We start from the raw sequence: 25,041 nt of genomic DNA, 5'->3' as shown, positions 1-25,041 counted from the left end.
CTCGTGCAGCTTAACGATGCGTATTATGTCGCACGAGTGGAAATCAGCTCGTTAGACGCGATGAAATTCCAAGAAATCTTATATTCATTAATTTGTAAATATTTTATACAAAAACATGTTAAAGAAAAAGGAAAGAGAAAAACTAATTTTGAGACCTAATTTTCAAATGTTTATATTTATTATTTGCAATATATGTTATTGCAAAATCTTTCAAACGGTATTATAAATACTGCTATATATCATCTAATAAAAGACACTTCATAGTTTGTTCATAATTTTATTTTATTTTTTTTAGATTTTGTTTAAGTTTAAGTTATAGGAGCATAACAAAGTATAATGATATAGAGTCGATATATTTTTACAGAGAGATAACGTTGATACATAATTTCTGTTGATACTAGAATACTGTTACATGCATTTTTACATATTTCTACATATCTCATCACATTACAATAAATCGTAATAAGAGAGGCGCAATTGCACGAATATATATAGTTACTAGGAGAGAAAATGGCTATCGTCTAACGATATAAGCGTCAACTTAGAAAGACATTCAAGTATAGAATATTTATTGTATTCCATAATTTTACGAACACATAGATTTAGAAATTTAGTACTTAGAATTTAGAAATAATAAAAAACGGTTTCAGTGAAAAATAATGTCGAAAAGACATAAAATCGACATTGTATTGTTTCCAAAGCAAAAGACATTCGATTAGTCACTTCACACTGGAATTATATTTCATTCAAAACAGAAAGCACTAAGATAGATCCCTTTCACTGCTCGTAGATAAAATGGCGCCAACTAATCAGTAACTATTACATTGGTTGCGCCTCTCTTATTATTTAGAATCGGCTGCAGGTTTCCCTACTGTTTAAAAATAAAACACCAGTATTACCTGACTCTTCTCTTTACACATGTACGCTCACGAAACATTTTTTCTATAATTTTTATTTGTAAATTGCGAAAGATTCTTTAACTTTTAATGTAATATATATTAACATGTACATATATATGTATTGAATTATATTAAATATGAAGAATTTATTTAAACATATATATTTACTTAAACATATACATGTATAATAGTATTATATAATAAATTATATGGAGGATCCTATTTTACCTTATCTATATGTTTCATTATTTTAAATGTAAAGAAGGAATGTGACGGTTTGCATAATTACACGTTGATAAGTGGTTTCGATTTTTAAATTTGTTGATTCCCGTCGTTATAATTTGTTAAATTAGGAATAATGCATTTATCTCGAGTGGATCGGACAGGAATAATGTAGCCGTTCAGTTAAAGTATAAGAAAATACCGTCAGAGATAGTAGAATAGAATATCTTACTTAAATTACGTGCTCTTTATTGCGTGTGTGTCTCTCGACGGATAGATTCCGACTGAGGTCTTTGTCGAAAATATAATACAATAATACAATTGCTCGCCAGTATCGCGCTGGCCTTCTCAGGCTCGTCAATATATTCTAAATAGCTCGAACAAAATTGTTTTGTCTTAATTCTGTTTTCTTATACGGAAATGTCACATAAGTAGATTTTCATCATATATAAATATTGAATTATTGTCGTGTCATTATGGTTAGATCGAGATTGTCTTAAACCTTTAAGGACAAAATAAATAAATAAAGTTTTGTGGATTCATATTTCGTAATTTAAAACAGAAAAGGCACAAGTCCTGATTTTAATAAATCTTATTTAATAAATTCAATATCATGAAATTGTAAAGAGAAGCTGTACGTATAATACAAATGCATGCACAATTGCGTACAGTAAACTAATACCGTCCATGAGTGTATTACTGTATGCATTTTCTGTATTAAATTAGATAATAAATGACTATGGCTGCGTTTGATATTCGCGTTTGAAATCTATAGTTTATCTTACATACACTAGATTCTTTACAAGAGACTAATAATTAAAACCGGTATATATCAAATAATGTAAGACGGAAACGTCTTGTCTTAAGACAAAATAGCAGTCGACTCAGTCAAGAAAGGCAAAAATCTCTCGTTAAATTTCGTCGATTAATTATCCTAGGAATTCCGAAGAATAGATACTGACATTTCATTATAATTTCTTCTTCATTTCACTGAGGACCAGATCGTACACAAGCTTTTTCGCATCCGTAGCCCACATGTAGTCTACATGATTAAATTTCTTGTCTGCTATTATGGTCTTACCCGAGGGATTGCTTAGTTCGCTGTACAACTTTTCTACATCCTATAGAAGAGAGAACCATAATATAAATAAAAATTTATGTAAACATGTAAATACATTTATGTAAACAAGGAAAATGATTAAAAAATAGTAAAAAAGGGTGCCAAGTATGTGCTCTTTAATAATAAAAAATAAAAAAAAACTGTTATATGTACTAAAAGAATCCACAAATAGTAATATTTTTAATTTTTCTTAAAAAAGTAATATTAAAAAATTCTCTTATTTAACTCTTAATTTAAATGTTTCTTTTTTATTAGCAAAAGTATAAAAATCTTTAAATTATGTCAAAAAAAAAAAAGTATATATATATATATAAATGTTTTAAGGTAAAAAAATTTAACTAGACTAAATAAAGAAAACATTAAAAATAATTTTTAAATATCACCCAAAAATTTTTTTTACTGATATAGACAGATTTCTTGATGCCACAACCAAAATGTATTGCTAATTAATGTATCTGCTAGAATTTTAGCTGTTGTATAGAATTTATAAATTCTGCTTCTGTCGGTGGATTGATTAAATGCAATATTTAAACATATTACAGTATTTGTTAATCATTTATCTACCTCAGCTAATTTTTACATACATATTATTTTTTTTGAAGTTGTACGATCATTTTTGATAATAAATTTAATTAATCTAAACGATCTTTTACTATTTTTTTATATTTAGAAGTCTAACAAAGCCAAGTTTTTAACTTTAAATTTTTTATTTTAATTAAATTTTACTATTTTGTATTATTACTTTTGTAATGCTTTTGTATTATAATTATATTCGATTGAAATACATGCTATATATAATAAGAAAACTTTTGAATGGAAATACGTACCACTTATAATTAGACTTTATTTCTTAAAAGTTAATGTTTTAAAGAAATATATACATGGTGTTTCTTGTAAAATAAAATAAATTTTACCAGATAAAGGATATTAAATCAATAAAAAAAATTCATAAAAACGTGTGTTCTATCTGATCATGTTTCAAAGTTATAGCTACAAAGAACGTCCAGTAAATATGTAGACTGATTTAATTTTTATAAAGAGATAAACCATGAGAGATGAATTGAAATTATTTGTGTTATTTTTTAATGTAGTCCTCTGCCACTGCAATACATTTTTCTCATCTGGCTACGAGCTTCTATTCCAGCAGAATTATGTTGGCTAGTCTCTGAACCATTGTTTGACTCATTTAATCATCTGTGTGAAACTTTTGTCCTCCAAGATATTTCTTCAGAGGACTAAAAAGGTAAAATTTTCAAGGAATATTTCGAAGGACAAAAGTTTCACACAAAAAAATATAGATTTCTTTTTAAAAAAAATTATGTGAAGTCACACACATCTAAGGTCGTACCAACTTTTTCTCTTCATACATTAAAAATAAAAATAGAAATAAAAAAGTTTAAGAACTATAAGGAAATTTGTTTAAGAAAATAGACAATTTATTTGAAATAAAATTATGTTATGAAAAAGACAGATTACACGTCTATAATCTCTTTTCGTTGTCAATAACAGAGAAATGTATTGATTTACTGCTTTACGATATTTTCATATTTCATACAACATTATGAAAAAATATATAAACAGAATAAAAAAATTTAAAAATGAAGTTCAGATTTGGGGTTTATTGTAATCGATGAAGGGTTGTGCTCCGGATAGAATTCTGTTGCCCTTAGTTCCGTTATCTCCACTACTTTAGGTCGAGCAGGTATGTCAGTTGAAAGTAGACCTTCGTCAGTAACACACGTCTCTCACGCGTTTCATATATATTTTTAGTCTACTTTGAACGTTAATGACTTTTTAAATAAAAGTGATAATTAAGTTTTGGAAAATGGATGCTCTTCCTGGAGGTATGTAGAATTTTACTTATTAATATTTTTTAAACAACGCCTACCGTGTTTTTTACAACGCGTAATCAACAGTTTAAAGAACTTCTATTTTTCTAAATTAACATTTACTTCGTGTAGAACTTTTAGTTGTATATCCCGCGAGATCCCGTGTTCGTTTTTTTTTTACTATCAGCAATTAAAATTTACAATAATCAGCTACTAATATCTACTAGCCTTGTACGATTTTTTTAAAAGTGTATACGTTTCAAAAAGATCCCGGTGGTGCGTGTTCGACATCTCAGGTAGTCCCACTTAGCTCCATCTGTACGCGGTTTGCTCACAACAATAGAGAGAGACTGTGTTTGAAATCCGGTTTACGTAAAAGTTAACGTAGCTGAAGTCTTATATAAGGTGTTTACTAAATACGAACAAAATTTTCAGAATCGGTATTCAGAATTTGAATTTATCTTGAGTTATAATACTAATATCTTGTATAATATATTATGATATATAATGTGCATTTCTTACAGAATCTAGAAATCAGCTATCAGTAACTTATACAAGAAGAGAGATATTTTTTATCGTGCAGAATTGCCTAAGCCACGTGTTTAACAATCAAATTAAACATTTAGAACAAGAGTTGTCTAAACGCAGTAACCGTTCCATTCAAATTCATTCGGATGCCAAATCCGTTATGTCCAAACTCTTCTCCAAACTGCGCATAAAATGGCAAGAGGCGAAGAGGAATGTGAATTACTTTCTTAAAAAAAAAAACGAGAAGTAGCTGGAAGAAAACATGTCGTTTCCTACATACCCAGATACGTCAAATAAATTAAGCATCCGCGGTCGTTTCTCGCTGGACTTTAGTTCTTTTAGTGAGCGATCAAAACGGCGGAAAACTGAAGAACTCCGTCGAAGTTTTGCAACAGAAGACCCGTCATATGCAACGCAAATGAGCCTTCGCTCTTCCGGAAATTTAGATCCAGCACAAGTTGTCAAAGATGTTACAACAACCTCACCAATGAGAGCTTCACGTTACAGAACGGCATTCCAAGCGAAAGTCGAAACTACACTATCTGCAGATTTAGCTCTCTCGATCATGGTGGAAGCTAAGCTCACCAGAAAACAATACAATGTCATCAGGTCATCGATGAAGGAAAATAATTGTCGATTATATCCGAATTACGAAGCAGTGCGAGCGGCCAAGAAATTATGTTATCTACCTCGATTAGTGTTACTATTACTGAAAATAGTGCAGATATAAAGTTACAAGATTTATTAGATCACACATGCAGACGTCTTCTTCTTACTGAGAGAGAAGCTTTAAAATCATTGGATATAAAAACAGTTATTAAAGCGGAATTAATTTGTAAATGAGGATGCGACGAAAGGTCCGGTCAAAGCGAATATAAACAAGAGTTTAGTGACGAAGGTAATTCAGATGTAAATATATTTTTAGCATCGTTTGTTCTTTTACAACTTGAATTTGTCGAAAGTAACAAAGCACTTAATAATATTATTTGGAAAAATCCGAGGCCTTCGTCTCCTCGCTTCTGTCGACCTATCAGATTACAGTTCCTCAATGAGAGTGTAAAACCTACTGTAAATGAAGTGGAGTTTATCGAACAGCAGATTACCGTACTAGAACCACTTAAAATCGTGATACATGGTAGAAGTGACAGTCAATTATCGAATGCTGTTTACCGTGATTGACAAAAAAGTGTGTAATGCTGTCACGTCTGCAACTTCTGCTTTGAAATGCTATCTGTGTGGTGCTACATCAAAAGATTTTAACGATATTGACAAAATACTGAAAAGAGAAGTAAATGAAACCAATTTACGTTTTGGGATGTCCACGTTGCATGCATGGATTCGTATGTTTGAGTGCTTATTGCATCTTTCTTACAAACTCAGTCTCAAAAAGTGCGAAGCACAGGCAGAGGACGAGAAACAACTAGTTAGCAAACGCAAAGCAAACATTCAGAAAGGTCTAAAAATTAAATTGGGGCTTATAGTAGATCGCCCGAAGCCTGGATATGGCACAAACGACGAAAATATTGCTCGATGCTTTTTCGCAAAATCCGAAATAACTACTTTAATAACTGGTTTAAACGAAGAGAGATTATTAAAAGATTCCATATAATTCTATAAGCCATTTCAATTGGGTACAATGTTAATGTAAATGACTACAAGGAATATGCTCTAGAAACCGCGAGGATGTTTGTATCTGAATATCCGTGGTACAATATGTCAACTACAGTTCATAAACTGTTAATTCACGTTAATTCACCTCAGGTAATAGCTTCCGCTCTTTTACCAATTGGACAACTATCGGAGGAAGCACAGGAAGCCAGGAATAAAGCCATTAAAAAATATCGAGAGAGATTCTCACAAAAATGTTCACGTGAAAAAACAATGGAGGATGTTTTGAATTGGCTGTTGGTGTCGTCGAATCCTTATATATTAAGTTTAAGAAAATTACCTAAAAAAAAAGTGAAGGAATTGTCGCCTGAAGCAATAGAATTACTGTCAAGACCAGATACAGACGTAACTTCGGATACAGACGTAACTTCGACTGATTTTGAAGAGGATTCCGATTCCAATTCGAATTAGTTTATAAGTAAAAAAAAATATGTAACAATAAATTCTGCCTGTACACAAATTTAACATTTTCTTATTTTTGAATTTAATTTTTAATCAACAAGCTCAAAAATTGATATTAATTTTCAATCAATTTGAATAAGTATTTGATGATTCGCTCCATCATTGAGGCCGCTATTTTGTTTTCTAAAAATTACACGTCGGATTCGTAATCAATGACCCCAAAATAAACTGACTGTAAAATCGATTTTTGTGCAATTTTGACAATTTCTCGATTTATGACCACGTTTTAGCCAAAATTCCCTACTCTATGACATTTCGTCGCTTTCGCGAGCCTAACTTTGGCTGACCTGTCAATTTCCGAGAATCCAAGCCGAGAATCTCAAGAAACTACATATCGATGTGTGACAAAAAATATGGTATGCAACATGGGCGTAACGGCCTTTTGCACTCATGCGTGTGAACGTGCGGGTCCACTCTCCTGCACAAAAGTCGATTTTACGCCCTTGTTACATAATATATTATTTTATTAAGAAGCATATAGACATTTTCTATTAATGTTTTTTAAATTGGATAGTAGTATATTTCCATCAATTTTAGAAAAGTCGGTAAAACACTGGCAATTGTGATTAAAACAATAAATACAAAGATTTTCTAATTAACTTGAGCATTAGAGATATTTAAAATAAGTAAATTGTTGTATATAAATATATACGAACCTTGACATTTGATAACCAATCATTTTCACTATAATACAAATGGACTGGTGCTGTGATTTTGCTCAAATCATATGTCGGTGGATTTAATGTGCCGTATATCTTCTTATTGTTGAGTATTCCATGATCGTATTGTTTAAATTTTCCCGGTAACAAAAATGTTCCTGTTGACAAATTTATTGTTATTATTATGAGTTTAAAGAATATAATGAGAGTATGATGAATATTCCGATATTATATGCGATATAATATGCGCGTGTTTGTAGACAGATCTTTATACATAATTTATGTGCAAGTTAGATTATTTGCATTATTTTACACTGGTATATATATTCTACAGTGGCTAAAATATATATAATATTATCATATTTTTTAATAAGAACTCGGTTTTTAATTATAACTGTATAAATATTTAATTTTAATTATGTACAGATCTATATTAAGTATTATATAGTCTTATTAAATGTCTTTATAAGAATTAAACAAAATAAATATTTATTATATATTATTATACATACAAACGAAAGAAATATTTATTATATATTAAACTATATAAAATTCTTATTAAAATCTTATAAATTCTTATAAAATTTTTATTAAAACCTTATTAGTATCTTATTTAATTTTAATAAAATTTATATTAAATCTACGTTAAATCTATATAAAATGTTTTTTCACGGGTATTTATGCTTTTGTATTTAGGTATCTTTATATAGAAGTTTTGTGATAAAAGAATCAGTGCATATATGTAAAAATTATTATTAATAGGCGTAGTAATGATAAAATTATTATTAGGAGATTACCAGATTTAATAAGTTGCGCATAGTGCATAAGTTGCTTCGTGGCTGTACTAGCAGGAACATGTCCTAAGATTACAGGTAGAAGAGCCTAGAAGATAATAATATAAATATAAATAAATAAATAAATATAAATGTTGTTATAAATTTAATAGAAATTATAATAATTATTCCTAGTTAATTAAAATTAAAATAATAATGTTGCATAATCCTGTTTTAACATTACTGTAATTAAAAATACTGTAGTAAGAATTTTTACATAAACAATTATTATATATTGCTTGTTAAACTACTATATTATAATATACTATACTTTATCCACTTTACACACACACACACACACACACACACACTTTAAATAATTTAATTTTTTTTGCAGATACCGATTAACACTATTTTTTTTTTTAATTAAAGTGAAAAACTTTAAAAATATTTTTTCTCTCTGTATAGAAAAAGAAGTAATATATTTTTGTAAAAATCATCTTTTTTCTTGTTTATATTCCAGAATCTATTAAAAATAAAATATTTAATGAGCAATTTTGTATAACAAAATGACATTATAACATTATCAATTATAATGTTAACAGATACTTCATGAATTTTTTTCTTTACCTTAAAATAAAAAAATTGCATCCGGCGCGATTTACAGTTCGAAGGTAACATAAAATAATATAACATAAAGTAATATAGTCGAAGGATAAATTTAATCATCTTACTTAGAATAATTTAAAAAATGTTTGAATTTGAAATAAGAGGCTTAAAAATAAAACAAGTAAAAGCTTGAAAAATAATATATGCTACGAGTAAATACACTGGAATTAAAGGCATACCGGATCAAGTTGTTTAGAGTTGAATCCAGTCACTAGGAACATAGCGTTTGAGCACACCACTTGAGTAACAGCTTTTTCCGCACACACCAGTTGTTCAATTGCATTTAAGAGGTCGATGTTAGGATCGAATTTGTGATAGCCAACTATATTCCAGAAAAGCTATAATGGCACATGAAGATTGTCAAAAACATTAGAAATATTTGAGATCAGTAGAAGTAATTTTTTTTTAATTAGGAGTTATAACACATACGTCAACGCTAACGGAAAACTGTGCTATCAACTGCAAAAAGGGACTTTTCATTCTACCGCAGTAAGCGACTGGAGCCAAAGCGTACATTTCCTCAATATATTCCTGATATTCAGGTCGTTCCGATGCCATGACAAAAAAGGAAGTGGTACCCTGGCTGTGTCCTATATAGAACATCTTTTTACGACCTGTAGTCTTCACTATGTAGTCTATCATCGCTGGAAGATCACGCGTGCCAATCTCGTGCCAACTACAATATATAATAGAAATATTCATAATTTGCTTTAAAAAAATATATTAAAGATCAGAAAATAGCATATTCTTGCTATAATATTTTAATTATTATTATATAAATTATTATCGATCTTGTACATGCATGCAGCTTTTATACGAAGGTAGTTTAAAAAGTCAGCCTGATAACGAAAATTTATGATTTATAGCATTTTGTTATTTTTAATATAATTATTGTTCTCTTTTAATTCGATAAACTTATTCTGGTATTCTAAATTTTTTATACCATCTATGTAATACGACTTCTCTAAAATAAACATTTCACCGATTACTTCAGTATATTTAAGCCAAATCTTTGTCCAGCAAATTATTTTTTCATGAAAAATCATTGTGAATACAGTGCGTGTGAAACAAATTTGAAGCACACAATTTATGAAATATTTAAAACAAAATATTTTATTACTGCGCGATATTTATCTTTTAAAAAATTGATTACACGGCTGGAATAAAGAAACTAATTAATGCATCTGTTAGAAATTTGATAACCAACTTTTTTCAAGGTAAAACTTAAAAAAAAATAGCAGTTTGATATTTGTGACTATTTCATATCTAATGTGTTAATTTCTTATTTTTTATATTTTTAATTATAAAAAAAAAAGGTATTGATTTTTACATAATCTCAGTAATATATTGAAAAATGTTTCTTGTGGTCGTTAACGAATAATAAACGTCGTAATCGAATAATCAAAGATAATTAATGTTTTTTTTAATGAGATATTATTAATAAAATAAATTTTTAACATAGATACGGATTTAACATTTTTCTCTTAATTAAATTCTTATTTATTTTTTAATAAATCACAAAGAATAATAACTAATTTTATTTATTATTATTTAGAACAATTTTATTTCTACGAAAATATGTTAGCACTTTATTTCTTTAACCAAGTTTTATCTTGAGTTTTTGATAAAATCTTGAAATTATAGGAAAAATATTTTATCAACACGGTTTTCAATTTTTGTAATTATTAGTCGATCAATAATTGCAAAGTTCAATACTATTATTGAAAAGAAATTAATCCTCACTTGGTCTTAAGATGGAGATAAATAAATGTAAAACACACAAAAAGATTTTTATCTTTACTTTGATTTATTGCTGTTATCTATATTTATCTACGTTTATATAGACATTGTCATAATCATATAATTATGAACACCTGTTGCAATTATGTCATTACTATTACGAAATTTTATCATATTCTTCAGAAGTCAGAATGATTAGTACGCTAGTTAAAGAGATAAAACAATTGTGTTCAAGTGACCTATATGCTTAAAGTTTAAACTTAAGCTTCTATTACCTTATTATAGATTGAAAGTATTAATATTTTTGCAGTACAATTTTATTACTCAATGAGGTTACTATGATACAGTAATAATACTGCGATAATTTCAATTTTATATATCTTTAGTGTGCGAATGTGTCGTGATTATTTCATGTTTTACTTATGCATTACTTTTATGATATACACATTTGCAATTACATTACATCAATTCTCACCTGAAATTCCAATAATCGTTGTCTTTAATTCTGCGTTTTGTATGATTACGAGCATACATGTTACCACGTGCGTTGCCGAGCCATACATCGTATCCTTCATCCGCCAGAATAAACGCTAGAAGCAATAGCAATATGAAATACAAGAAAAATTTTTTTCTTTTTAACTTTATTTGAATACAATATAAAAATTGCAAGTTTAAATTCCGAAATAATGTAAGAATTGTGCTGTCAGTTTTAAATTAAAGCATGTTAGTGTTAAACATAATGTAAAAAAAACCTTTTAATATTTTACTTTAAGAAATTATTTAATCTTTTATTTAATAAATAAATAAATAAAAATAAATTTACGCATACACATAAAACTGTTAATTTTTTTGTTGCATAATTAGAATAGGTAATTTAATTTTTCTTAATATTTTTTAAATATTTCTTAATATTTAATCAAAGAAAGCCATTTTATATTTAAGTATTAATGTATATGAATAACATTTATGCAACAATATTTTTTATTACTTGCAAAATAAAGTGTTATCATTTTTTACATATCATGGTTTTTACCTAAACTTTTTTCACGACCAGAAATTACCCAAACTGATGAATCACAAAGAAGACCGTGCATCACAAACGCAGTAGGTTTTTGTACATTTGAATCAATGGAATTAGCTCGTCCTGTTATCCGATGTAGTTCCAAAATGTAGCCGTCGGAAGTAGTTACTTTATGCAACTCACCATTATAACCATATTTCTTTATCAGATCCAACTGTATATAATAATAATAATATAAATTATATAATGTATAATAATAATTATTTAATTTATAAAACTTTAATTATAATAATATTAATATTTAACTTAAAATATAAATTTAATAAAAATTTATCAAAACAATTTTTTAAATGTATTGACGTGTGTGTGTGTGTGTGATTGTGTGTGTATGTGTGTGTGTGTGTATGTGCGCGCAAGATTTAAAATATTTAAAATAATTAAAATATAAACATATTTTTTGAAATAAGTTTAAGAAATAACAACTTTATGGAACAAATTTATAAATCAGTTACAGTAAATCAGTATTAAGATATACAAACATACATATATAATTCTACTAATATTTTAACATGTAAACAGTACTATATTTCTGAATTTTTAAAATACTGACTGTTTTATGTATATATACATACTATAAAACAACCTGTATAAAATTTAAAAAATAAAAAAATATTTTATTTATTTATTTTATGTATTTATTTTCTGTGTGTCAACAATTTGTTTATTATTAATGTAAATACAAAAGAAATATAAAAAAAATTATTTAAAAAATACATATTTTGAATATAATAAAAATTACTTTTCTACAATTTACTGTTTATTTATTTCTTAAATTTACTTTTAAAAAAGGATTAAGTGATTTCACTCACCGTGGTAAGTTGTGCATCCTCAGGAACTGTAGGTAACAGATTCGAGATTTCTGGTATTTGTTCTAATGAATTTAATCTTGGTATTTTATCTGTCAGGCTATCTAACCATCCAGCGTTCGTGGATATTATGATAGAGATGAGAAATATCGGCAGCAACATGGTTTGAGATTCTTGTACATAGGCCGATCAAATCAGAAAAAGTAAAATAAACTTAAGGCATATTTATATGTATATACAGTTTATGTGTGTATCAGTAACGTCAGAGTTCTTGGGCTTTATGTGACCTTATCCATATGTCCCATGTTAATTTATCACAATTTTTGCTTCACTAATGAATAATGATCGGTATAATTAAAATCGCGAAGAAAAGATACAGGTCCATGTCTTATCGCTTTGCAAGCGGATTGGCTATTTGCTTATGAAGTATTTCACAGACAATTCGCATATAAGTGCATACAGAACACCCAGGTAATCTACTGACGTTATTTGTCATCATTTTGGCATTAAAATGTTGTCAAAGTTATCTTTTTTATTTTAAAATAATGACAATAATGTCATTTGAATATGTGTGCATTAATTTGTTATTAGATTAAAAATTTAATAAAAGTAGTAAACGCTAAAAAAATTTGATCTTTTAAGCACAAGTATGTCTAGAGATATTTTAAAAGGATCGAGAAGTTTACAATTTTAACACATACGTAACAATTCTTTGTCTTAAAATTTACTTTTGCGATTAGATTTTTTTCTTAAAATATATATATATATATATATTTTTTTTTTTTGAAAAAGAAACTGTTAAGTTTTGTAAATCACAACTTTTTTTTTTTAAAGAAAGTTTAGACTTATTAAAAACAAAACGTAGAGTTTTAATATTGCTATTGTTATTATACAAAATATGATTATTTTTCTAGGAAAAGAAATTAAAACAATTTAAAAAAGAAAAATTGCCTACATGAGAAACGTTGGTAAATATTATTAAAAATGGGACAAATTAAAATTAAATTTAAAAAAGAAAAAATAATAAGGCAAATAAAATACCATTCAGTAAAATTTATAAAATTAATATCCAAAACCCGTCCCTTTAAATATGTCTAACTGCAAAATAAATTGCAAATAGTTGTATCATTTACAATCTTTGATTTCAAAATTGCCAAAACAAATCCATAGTATCAAAGATATATCGAACTAGTTTATATATTTTTGAGACACAGAGAGTTTGTCTAAAATTAATAAGCTATAAGAATAAATAATCTAAAGTAAGTAACGCACAAATATTTATATTTATGTTGATTAAATATTTTATGTAGTAAATGTAAAAATATAAAAAATCGAATAAGACGTCACACGATAACAAAAGAAAATAGGCGTTCCGTGAATTTTGTTTTAAATGAAAAAGCTTATTACACCTGTATAAATATCATTGTGCATGTGCTTACAATTAATATCAATTTTTATCGATTACGGTTTGTAATACATTCTATACATATAAATTTGAAATTGAGTTCTAATAATATCTAGCTGCTATATTCCACATGTGTCCGAAATCGATAAAAATAGTGTAGTGTGTCGTAGTGAATTAATGAGAAAGATATTATAGTTGAAAAGATCGAATACTTTATTCTTGATTCCTCTGAGAATCCATGGAGTCTACATCCGTACTCGCACGCTTACAAGTAACGACTCCTGCTCCGATTTCGCATACTCACGTTCGTCGGTCGAAAACATAGAAAATATAAACATAGACGAGAAAACGGAGCACTGTACAATATTCTAAGTCTCACGTGTATTGAGCTTTCGCAATCGATATGACGAACAATGCTGTCACATAACAGAATACATATTTTTGGGAGGCAAAACAACATGTAAAATATAAATGTAACATTTATGTAAAATATAAATGTACCATGTTGAAAAATTTGGAAACTTGGATTTTATTTTTCAATTAGTGCAAATATTTAATATCGCATATCCTTAAAATAAAATCTCAAATTAAATTCCAATAAAAACGCAATTTACTTGTAATTAACATATTTATTATTTTATTATTTTATTTTATTATTTTATTAATTTATTTAATTATAATATTGTCATCGTTATTCTTAAGTGTTTTGATGTTTTAAAAAAATTAATTTAAAATTGAGAAAAAAACTCGAATCAATTATTTTAGCATGATTTACACTGATTGCCCATTTAATTATATACAATTTTGGTTCGGCACGTGTTAATTATAGTTATTCATTCGCAATTAATGTTCTTGGTTAAAACCCGAGATAATGTGTTAAAATTAGTTTTAATTTGTAGTCATACATAAACCACTTACTGATATATTTGAGATGCTATCGTATTCTTTGCGCAACATACACTCGTAAACAATAACGTCTGGTTACACTAACTGCGCTAGTTCAGAATGTGTCTTTTTTTCCAATACGAAAACATGTGAAAAGAGAAATATACACTCAGAAACCTCTTGGAATTAGTATAGTTAGTATAGTCAGGCATTTCTGTTCGCATATATACAGCAAGCAGTAATGTTTTCTAAAAAAACCAATTTTTTGAAAGAAACCCGGGTTTCTTTTGGTTCTTTTTCCAGCGATTTGAAAAAAAGCGGCTCTTTTAAAACTATAAATAATGTTACACATTTTGTAGTAATTAATGTCTTTGCAATATGAGCCGAAAAGGGTGTTTAAAAAAGTGGATCTCTGACTGAACTAAACGGTAATGATAACATTTACGGCGTAAATTTAGATACAGCCATAGTAAAAAAAAGTTATATATATAATTATAAAATAAACTGTAAAACTGAACAAAAAAGGTATATTTTAATATATTGAACAACAAAAAAAAGGAAAAGTAACGAGCCAGACAGGTTAATAATGATTTTACAATTATAAGCAGATGTTATTGGATATTTTTTAACAAGGGACATAGAAGGACTCAATGTGACACAATAAATTGTTATCCTTATATTTTGTTTGTTAAACAAAAATAACTTTGTTACATTGTAGTTTAGGTACAAGGATTTTATGTTTTGTATGTATTATGAAAAAATACAAAAGAGAAAAATATGTACAAAATGACTTTAGACAGCTATAAACATGTAAAATGATGTAATATTACCAATAATATACTCACTATTGTTTAAACTATGAAATTTACAACAGAATATTGTACAAATTTTATTTTTATTTATAAAGCTTTTGATTGTAGTAGAGAAAAAGCTGAATATATGAATTATAAATGTACAAAACTATGGGTTTTTATTTCTTTTAATTATATAAGCAGATGATATTTTTATAAGTATTCATATAATGCAATATTTAATTTAGGGAAATAAGGGGAGCTCACTTAAGAAAGCGAATTCAATATAAATGACTTTCCTCTATACGTTTATTATTGTTGAACGAGATAATTCCAGTTTAATGACAGCTGTAATGTTGTAAATACTTTGATTGCTAAATGTCTTGGCAGTCATGTAGCAATAATTAACAATCATTGTAGCAACTAATTTAGACTAATTTGGTACAAAGTAAGACAACATTATGGTGGTTGAACTCCACCAACATATAAATTTTACGTTTAACAACGGCAATTTGATAGTAACGTGTCAGCATTAATTTGTTATCAGTCATTCATTGCTGTCACAGAAAGAGAGAGAGAGAGAGAGAGGGGGGGCGGGGAGATAAACACACACACACACACATGCATATATATAATATATACACACACATATACATACATGCTTATATGTATATCTATACATACATACATGTGTAGATATTACATAATGTTATTCTCTCTCTCTCTCTCTCTCCCTCTCTCTCTCTCTCTCTCTCTCTCTCTCTCTCTCTCTCTCATTTAACACTAACACTCTTTTTTAGCACACAATAATTATAACTTTTTTACATGTGTAAATAATTTTATTTTACTTCTTTACTTTTCCTTCTTATTATTTTTTAACTATTTCAAATTTTTTTCTCTCTCTCTCTTGTCCACTCTTTTTTTTTGTATCTATTCTCTTTTACTTTAATTCCAAATAAAGTTTCTTCCTTCTCTTTTTTTTTAATGTAATAAAAATAAAACACAACACATAGTATTAACTTATCTCAGAATACTTATTTCTATAAAAAAATGAAAATTTTGTGTAATGTACTTATTTGATTGTATAACACATAATGTTATACTAATCTTCAAATTTTTTCCTTCTACGATGTAATATGCATATATAAACATACGTCAGAAACTAAAAACCAACGGGCCATTAATCTTGCGCACGTCATCACGCACTTTTTGTCAATATTCGTGTCCGTGCCAACTCATAACCCATCTATTGCACGAGAAGCAACAGTACAAATCCTCATTATCTGTCCCAGATGCCGGGCGACGACGACAATAACGACGACGTTTCTTAAAATAAGCTTAAATTGATATATGTTACATTTGTTTCAAGATAATAAGTTAATCTTATTTAATCCGAGGACGAAGAATAGAAATTATTGACTTAATCTTAAGGGGATGCTAAAGTTGTCCCGATAATTTTATTTCTCACTAATCTTTTAATTGCATTTACAGAATTAAAAATCCTTCTCCAGAATTAAAGTATAGATGATAACAAAGCCAGGCCAAAACAATTTTGTAGGAAAAACGACAAAAAATTTTTTAATTGTCGGTTTCTGGCGTCAACTCGTAACAAAATGTGTCTGATGTAAAAATTTTAGACCTTGTACGCACAAATCAAGCCTGGGCCCAAGTAGAGCAAACATTTAGGAACAATACTACGCTTTCAGATTGAGCGTAGACATTCTAATAAAAAAGTTTAATGAGTACGAAAATTTCGTGTCTAAAAAGAGCAATCTGAATATTTTTCTTTAATTTTTAGTATGAAATTCAATTTATAAGCTGACATTAATACATAAATTTTAATTTTGGAAAAGGATTTCCAAATCTACAAAAGAAATACATACAAAATTTGGTTAACGATGTGCATAAATGACTCTACATTATCGACCTCGATCAAGTTTGACTAGCTGTATACTGCACATGAGGTTATAATAATATTAAATATGTCAAAAATATTTTTTTGTCTTAGTATCAGAAATTCTTTATGAGAGAGCGAAATTTCAATTGGAAATTAGAGTGATACTTGGGAATATTTTCTTGTAGGAGTATTATAATTTTAAGAAATTATTAAAAAGGTTTTTTAAGACCTTGTTAGAAAAGTTATCTATAATTATTAATAACTTTCTGCTTTTTTTCTAAATATTAGCAATTATTGAGAAAGTAATTATATATTACATTAATTATACGATATATTAAAAAAATATGTATTGCATATTAGTTCAATACTGTGCTCGTATTGTAATTCTTCTCTCAATGAGTCTTTTTGTCAATTTTATTCAAAATAAATTTAATTTAATTTAAACATATTATTTTTTAAATAAAAGTTTTCATAATTCTGTCTTTATTTTTCTTGATCCTTTTTATATACTGATATCAGTCTAGTATAATATGTTGATGAAAAAATCTTGCTTTCGCATTCAAAGCTTGGTGAACCCTTTTTATTCACTAAAAAGTGCACTTCATTCACAAGAAAACGCCACGTAGCGGTGGTAGTGAAAAGAATACTTTTCACATTCTTTGTATATATTTACATTTAATATGAAATATTCATACACAGTAAAAAAATTTATGTTAAATTTAACAGATGTTGCCTGTCCCAAACTGTCCACAAAAATTTTTCTGTTAATTTAACATATTAAGCATATGTTAATAGCAACATAATACATGTAACATGTAACATGTAGGCAATCGGGCACTTTTACAAAATTTATGTGTAAACGAAGCTGTAGGCAATTGGGAATGTAGGCAAACAAAATCCACTCGATTGTCCCAGGATCATCGATAAAAATTTTGTGTGTATAGTTAATTGAGGCAAATCAGTCCAACATAAAATTAATTGATTGATAAGGTTTTTTGTAAGGTTTATGATTTTAGATGTAAGAAGACAAAGACAAAGTAATTTACACTCCAGAATAAAAATTTCAACCAAAATATAATAAATATAACTTTAATTAAATATTTATTATGTAAAATTAAAAATACATTATGTTACTTTTACACTTTTTTCAGTTATTCTAATTTAACACCTCACTTAAATTAACACAACAGCAATATGTTAACAAATGTTAAAGTAATAAGCAAATATGTAAAATTTTGACAGAAAAATTTTAACCAAAATATTTTTTAATAAGAAAACACAAATTTTTTTACTGTGTATATGTATATACATAAGACATACATAAAACATACATTGGATTTTTTAATGTTTATTGGGATGCATATACAAATGTTACGTACGAATTATATAATATTCTGTGTACATCTATAAATGTATCTACGTCAATGTATATCGCATGTACATACATACATTTAATGTAAATACATAGAATATACATGAGATATATTCAATGAAGGTAAACATACCGGTCAAGGGACCGACCCGATAACCTTGGCCTTGACATATGTTGTCATCCTCCCGAGTGACCTTGAAAAGATTTTAGCTCGTGATTCGTTAAAAAGTTATTAACAAAAAAAGTTTCATAAATAAGACACATAATTATTTAGTATAGGAGTATATCAGCTGAGTTTGCAACTTTCCACTCCCTCCTGCTTACAGAGCAAAACGACGTCCACGCTTGTACTTTACCATAAGGGTTTGCGACATTAGATTTGAAATTGTGATCAAATAGTGAATTTGAAATGTTTGAGTTAGGTTAGAAAAAAATACGGGAAGGGGGTACAGGGGGAGGGGCTTTGCCCCTCAATTTTATGTCGCTATTTAGATAATGCAAAAACATTGAAAACGAACAGCGTGGATCTTTTGTAGAGATGTATATGTTAATTGTATTTTGGTAAAGCAGCGTCTTTCACGCGTTGTAAATAGGAAGAGATGTTGGTGAATATCGCGTAAAAAGTCAAAAATCCATATGGTACATAAATACTTTATTCAATAACATTCCCAGCCAACACAAAATTACATATAACGTGCTTGTTAGTTGTAATTTCCCACTCAATAATATAATTGTAATATAACACACATGTTATATTACTTCGGTTTTCTTGAAAATACGCTTTTTTTCATTTGCTTATCCAGATAACACAGAGATGAATAGAAATTCTTAAAGAAGTTATTTTAAAGAATACTTGGCGAAGTAGAAAAATGAATACATAAAGAATTCTTGAGGAATTAGCCGCAATGAGTTCACATTGAAGTATTCCTTAAGAGTTCATTGCAATGAATACCTCGCGATTTATTATTTGGAATACTTTGAGTATTCATCAGAAATTACTCGAGTATTTGGATAATCTCAATTACATTTTTATAATTATATATTGCTTAATAAATGCTAATTTATACTTTTATACACGAAATGCGCTATATATAATTAACAAAACAAAATATTGATAAATATGTATGCATAAACAAGAAGAGTTCATGGATCATCACGGGGCGTTAGGATGCGTACGGTCTTCGAAGTCAAGCAACGTTGGCGATGGTTAACACTTGAATGGGTGACCGTTTTTACAGAAATTAAACATGCTTTAACAGGTACGACTATGGCTTGGCTGAAACATGATATAATCTTTTTTCTCTTACAAAATTAATCAGAATTTTTTATTTTTTAAATTTTTCTGAGAAACGTTCCAATATTATAAAAATCGGAACATTTATCAGAAATCTTGAAAATAAATTTTTTAATTCCGTTTATCTACTTGGAGAAGTCCTAATAAATACTTTAAGAAGTTCTGAGAAATTCCAACAAGTAATTCTATATGAATACTTTAAGAAGTCCTGAGGAATTCGAATCATGGTGCATGTAACTTCCTACGTTATTTTTAAAGTATTCTTCTATGAATTCCTCAGGAATTACTGTTCAAAAAGGAAGACTACTTTATGAATTCTTTAAGAAAACACTATGTTATCTGGGTAATAAAAAGTTTTTACTAAGAATTATTCAGATAAACAATTTTATTGAAATCTGTGGTAGAGGCGACTGCACTGATAGAAAAATATGTTGTATTTGTAACTATAATTGCATAGTAAAATAATGGACTATAAATTTATGTTGGTTTAAACTATATTATAGTTCTCATAACCATAATATTAGTTTATGCAACTTATGATATGATTGCTATAACCAAAATGGAGATTTTTACACAGTTAGTTGTACCATATAATGATCATTATAAGCATTTACCATAAATATATAGTTATTATTCCTAATATTATAGTAATAATTACTATAAAAATGTTATTCCTAATTATAATTATTTTACTATACAATTACAGTTACAAATACAACATATTTTTCTATCAGTGTGCGTGGTAAAGTCCCTTTGTATATTAAATTATCTAAAAAATGTTATCACATTTAAACCAAGTTTATTACAAATATTAGTGTTGGATAATTACTAGTTAAAAAGTTAAAAATTACACGATAAGTTAAAAATAAATAGTTAAGTAAATAGTTCAATAAATAATTAAATAGTTAATTATTTTTAATTTAACTTACAGAGAAACTCACAAAAATGTTCTTCGATTTTTGATGAGTTTTTAATATATTGTACTCTAGATCAAAATAACGGATATATGTATATTTTTTATACGTGTTCTTTCGAACGTTTAAGGAATAAAATACCATTTGAAAAAAAATTGCTACTTTTCTTTTGAAACAAATATCATAAAAACTATAAGAGATAAAAAAAATATTCTTAATAACAGTTGAATGACTTGAAAAGTTATAATAGTAATGTGCTTTTCAAGCTGTTCAACTCTTATGAAAAACATTTTTTTTTTCCTTACAGTTTTCATGATATTTGCTTTGAAAAAACTTTTTTTTTTACGGTGTGTTTTTTCTTCTAAGTGCGAAAAGACATGTATAAAAAATACGTGTTCTTTATTTTGATCTAGATTACAACATGTTAAAAACTTACCAAAATTATAAGGGAATACTCTCGTGGGTTTTCTTGTTAATTACTTTTAAATAATGTCTAACTAGGTTTTTAAACTTTACCTTACTAATGTGTTTCTTAAGTTAGAAATTTGTAAAACAAAAAATACGTAAATCTATGAAGTATCTTATCTACGTTAAAAACAAAGATACGTTTCCATATAAAAAAATTGCAACTTAGTTATTTTACACATAAATTAACTTTACCAATAAAATGTTAAATTTATTTGATGATCTATATTGTAATTATTGTGATATTTAAAATAAACTAATTTTAAAAAATTATATTATTCTAATTTAATATAAATAATGCTTTTCAAAATTAAAATTTAATTTAAGTCTTAACGCAAATTTTGAATAAATTAGTTTTTTATTCTTGTAACTTTTAACTAAATTAATTCTATAAGTTATTAACTTTAATTTAATTTAAAAAGACATTAATTTATTTTGTCTAAATATTAACCGTTTTATAATAATAATTATAGAAGTATTTTCGCAATGTCTGTTTCCCGAAAACTGATTTAAATTTTTACTTTTATACATTATAAATTATATACTTTTATTAAAGTTTATTTTCTTTATTGATACGATATCACAATAAATTACGTTCGCGATTTGTCCAAATATTTCCAGTCTTCTTTGACCATATCTGCCAGTTTCTCGGCAATCATATGGATAGGTATGTTTGTGTGCGCCGATATAATCTCGGGCATGATAGAACCGTCTGCTACTCGTAGTCCTTGAACACCAATTACCTGTAATATACATAAATTTTTTAATTTTGTATCAAATGTGCGTCTGATACGGCGCGCGCGCGTGTGTGTGTGTGTGTGTGTGTGTGTGGTGTCGTGTATGCGTGCACACGCGCACACATATATGTCTGTTAATATAATAGGAATATTTGTTTCAAATTTAAGAATAACACTACATAGTGAGTTTTTCAACAAATACCTTTAATCTAGGATCGACAACAGCAGTCGGGTCTTTTCTCGATCCCATCTTGCAAGTACCAGAAAGGTGATAGCAGGTTATAGACACCGTCCTTACCGCGCATTCCCAATAATCGTCGGAGTCATACTTGTAATTTTCGCATCCGGGTAAAGTATCGTTTAATAGTCGTGAACCAAATATTTGCATAGTTTTTGTTTGACCGATGCTTATTGCAGCTCTAATACCAGCAATTATCGTCTTTACATCTTCTGGATCGTCTAAGTAATTTGCAACGATCTCGGGTTTAACATTAATATCATTGGCCAGTAGTCTTATCCGTCCACGGCTTTTTGGTTTTAACAAGATCGGTTGTATGCTCCAAGTGTAATTGTTGTTATATTTATTCCATATCTGACGCATTCGATTGTTGAAACCCATTACGGTCGGATAAAGAATATCTCCTTTTATTCCACCACCGATAAGTATTAGTTCAATATCCGGCAAACCGTTCCGGTTTTTTAAATTTTTAGTGTCGATAAAAGCGAAGGCCTCGCATCCAACCGGGATCGTAAGTGGTCCTGATCGTCGCGTTAGAAAATCCTTTACATATGGATGAGTGGGATTTATGATGTCAAACATTTTGAGACTTACCGGTTCATCTATTGTCCATGTCAGCCCTCCATAACCTAAATGATCCATCAGATTTTCGCCAACTGGTGAGTCCTGAACAATATCAATCCCGAGCTCGCTAAGATGTTTAGCCGGACCAATGCCGGACAGCATTAATAATTGTGGTGATCCGATTGCGCCCGCGCACAAAATCACTTCTTTGCTTGCAAACACGTGGATAATTTGATTATGTTTGATAAATTCCACGCCAATTGCTCGATTCGTACGACGATCGATCAGCACTTTCCTCACCATGCTTTCGCGTGTCAAGTGAAGGTTCCGGCGATTTCTTGCGGGATGTAGATATGCTTTATTGCTACTCATACGAGTACCATTCACGGTTGTGGTCTGGACATACGAGAACCCTATCATATTTTTCCCATTATAATCCAACAGTGGATACTCCAGCTCCTCGCCAGCTTTTAAAAAAGCTTCTGCTATTAGCGTATGAAATGGTGGATAAGAGATAGATAATGGTCCTCGAGTACCGTGATAAATATTGTCCGATTTTAGCTCTGGGATTTTTATCGCTTCCAGCTTTTTGAAATATTTGAGAACGTCTTTGTAAGCCCAGCCTTCATTTCCCATCTCAGCCCATCGGTTATAGTCCTCAGCAGCGCCTCTGGTTGCAATCATGTAGTTTAGCACACTGCTACCGCCCAGTACTTTGCCTCTAGGCCAATTACACCTGTTGTTGGTCATACCGAGGCAGTATTTATCAGAGGATTTTGTTTTGTACTTCCAATTAATATCATCGCTTAGTTGCAGCGTGTAAGCTAAAAGCGGAATGTCCATGACCAAATTCTCGTTAGATCCAGCTTCGATCAGCAATACCTCAACTTGATGAATCTCGCTCAGTCTCGCGGCTATCGTAGCACCGGCCGTGCCGGCGCCAATTACTATGAAGTCGTACACGGCTCCGAACTGTGGGATTGTATCTGATATCTCTTGATTCATATAACGTTGGCCCTGTTGTACGAAGTTTAAGGCTCCAAAGCCTAGCTCTAATATATTTTTTAACTCGTGTCCGCCAACGTCATTGCCGTAAACACTGCGGTATCGTTTCGGTGACAATTGTGCATCCAATTGCAACGGAATGATTACAACAACGGCACTGAGAAGGTAAAAGAGCGTTGGATTATTTGCAGTCATCTCCAATTGGTTATTGAACGTATCGAGTGGGGCGCTCTAACAGAGAATCTGAATGTGCCTGGCATATATACCTGTATTTAGGTTTATGTTTTTCAGGTGTCACTGTATGCGTAAATGTCCATTACATAAACGCAATAAACTGCAAAAATTATGTGCAATGTAATGCAATGCGATGGCACGAGAGACAAAAAAAAACATAATTAAATCCTAAAATTCAATTATAGCAAAAAATGTGGCATATTTAAGCTTGTACTTGCATTCTTAATGTTATCTTAGGTTATTGTCAATGCTTATTGATATTTTCTCACAATCTATTGTTGGAATTTTTTAAATGATGACGTTTCTGACGATTGACGTTATTATTACTAATTATTACTAATAATAATTATTAACGTAATTATTATCAATGATAATAAAGATAAGTAATTCTGTTGTTTGTAGATCGTATTTGTTCTTTGAACAGATTTCGTAAGAATGTCGGCACTTTAATATTATTTAATATTTAAAAAAATTTAATTTTGAAGTTTGCATAATTGTTGTAAAATAATAATACTTAAAAACTGGACTATTAACTTAAACACAGTATAGCGTTTAGCGATAATTACGAATTCTACAATGATGTTAGACAATTATTTTAATAATATCTAACAGTATTTAGTAAAAAAACTGTAATTAAGGGTTGTCATTTTTTTCTAGATCCATTTATGGATTCGACAGTGTTACAACCTTTTTCGCCATTCAACCACGTATCATTGACAAAAAAAATCTCTTAAATTTAAAAGTCGACCAAAAACATGTATGTCGGTCTGCAGAAGGTTAAAAC

At 28.7% G+C, this 25,041-nt stretch overlaps 2 protein-coding genes across 2 annotated transcripts; both read right to left on the bottom strand.

Annotated features, from left to right (window-relative positions):
• Positions 1–263: 263 nt before the first annotated feature.
• LOC105835374 (lipase 3) lies at positions 264–13,213 on the bottom strand. The gene is made up of 8 exons (XM_036291290.1): positions 12,460–13,213; positions 11,603–11,804; positions 11,045–11,159; positions 9,259–9,505; positions 9,009–9,167; positions 8,185–8,269; positions 7,385–7,545; positions 264–2,242 (listed from the first exon to the last, which is right to left on the bottom strand). The coding sequence occupies exons 1-8, from the start codon at positions 12,616–12,618 to the stop codon at positions 2,090–2,092; spliced, it is 1,281 nt and encodes a 426-aa protein (XP_036147183.1). The 5' UTR covers positions 12,619–13,213; the 3' UTR covers positions 264–2,089.
• Positions 13,214–21,925: 8,712 nt separating this feature from the next.
• LOC105833015 (glucose dehydrogenase [FAD, quinone]-like) lies at positions 21,926–24,272 on the bottom strand. The gene is made up of 2 exons (XM_012674406.3): positions 22,419–24,272; positions 21,926–22,222 (listed from the first exon to the last, which is right to left on the bottom strand). Exons 1-2 carry the CDS (start codon positions 24,216–24,218, stop codon positions 22,070–22,072), a joined length of 1,953 nt encoding a protein of 650 aa, XP_012529860.1. The 5' UTR covers positions 24,219–24,272; the 3' UTR covers positions 21,926–22,069.
• Between the last annotated feature and the right edge of the window lie 769 nt (positions 24,273–25,041).

This window comes from Monomorium pharaonis, chromosome 8 (assembly GCF_013373865.1).
Source record: "Monomorium pharaonis isolate MP-MQ-018 chromosome 8, ASM1337386v2, whole genome shotgun sequence".
Taxonomy (NCBI): domain Eukaryota; kingdom Metazoa; phylum Arthropoda; class Insecta; order Hymenoptera; family Formicidae; genus Monomorium; species Monomorium pharaonis.
The sequence above is the reverse complement of the archived record's forward strand: the minus strand, read 5'-3'. Positions and strand labels throughout refer to the sequence as shown.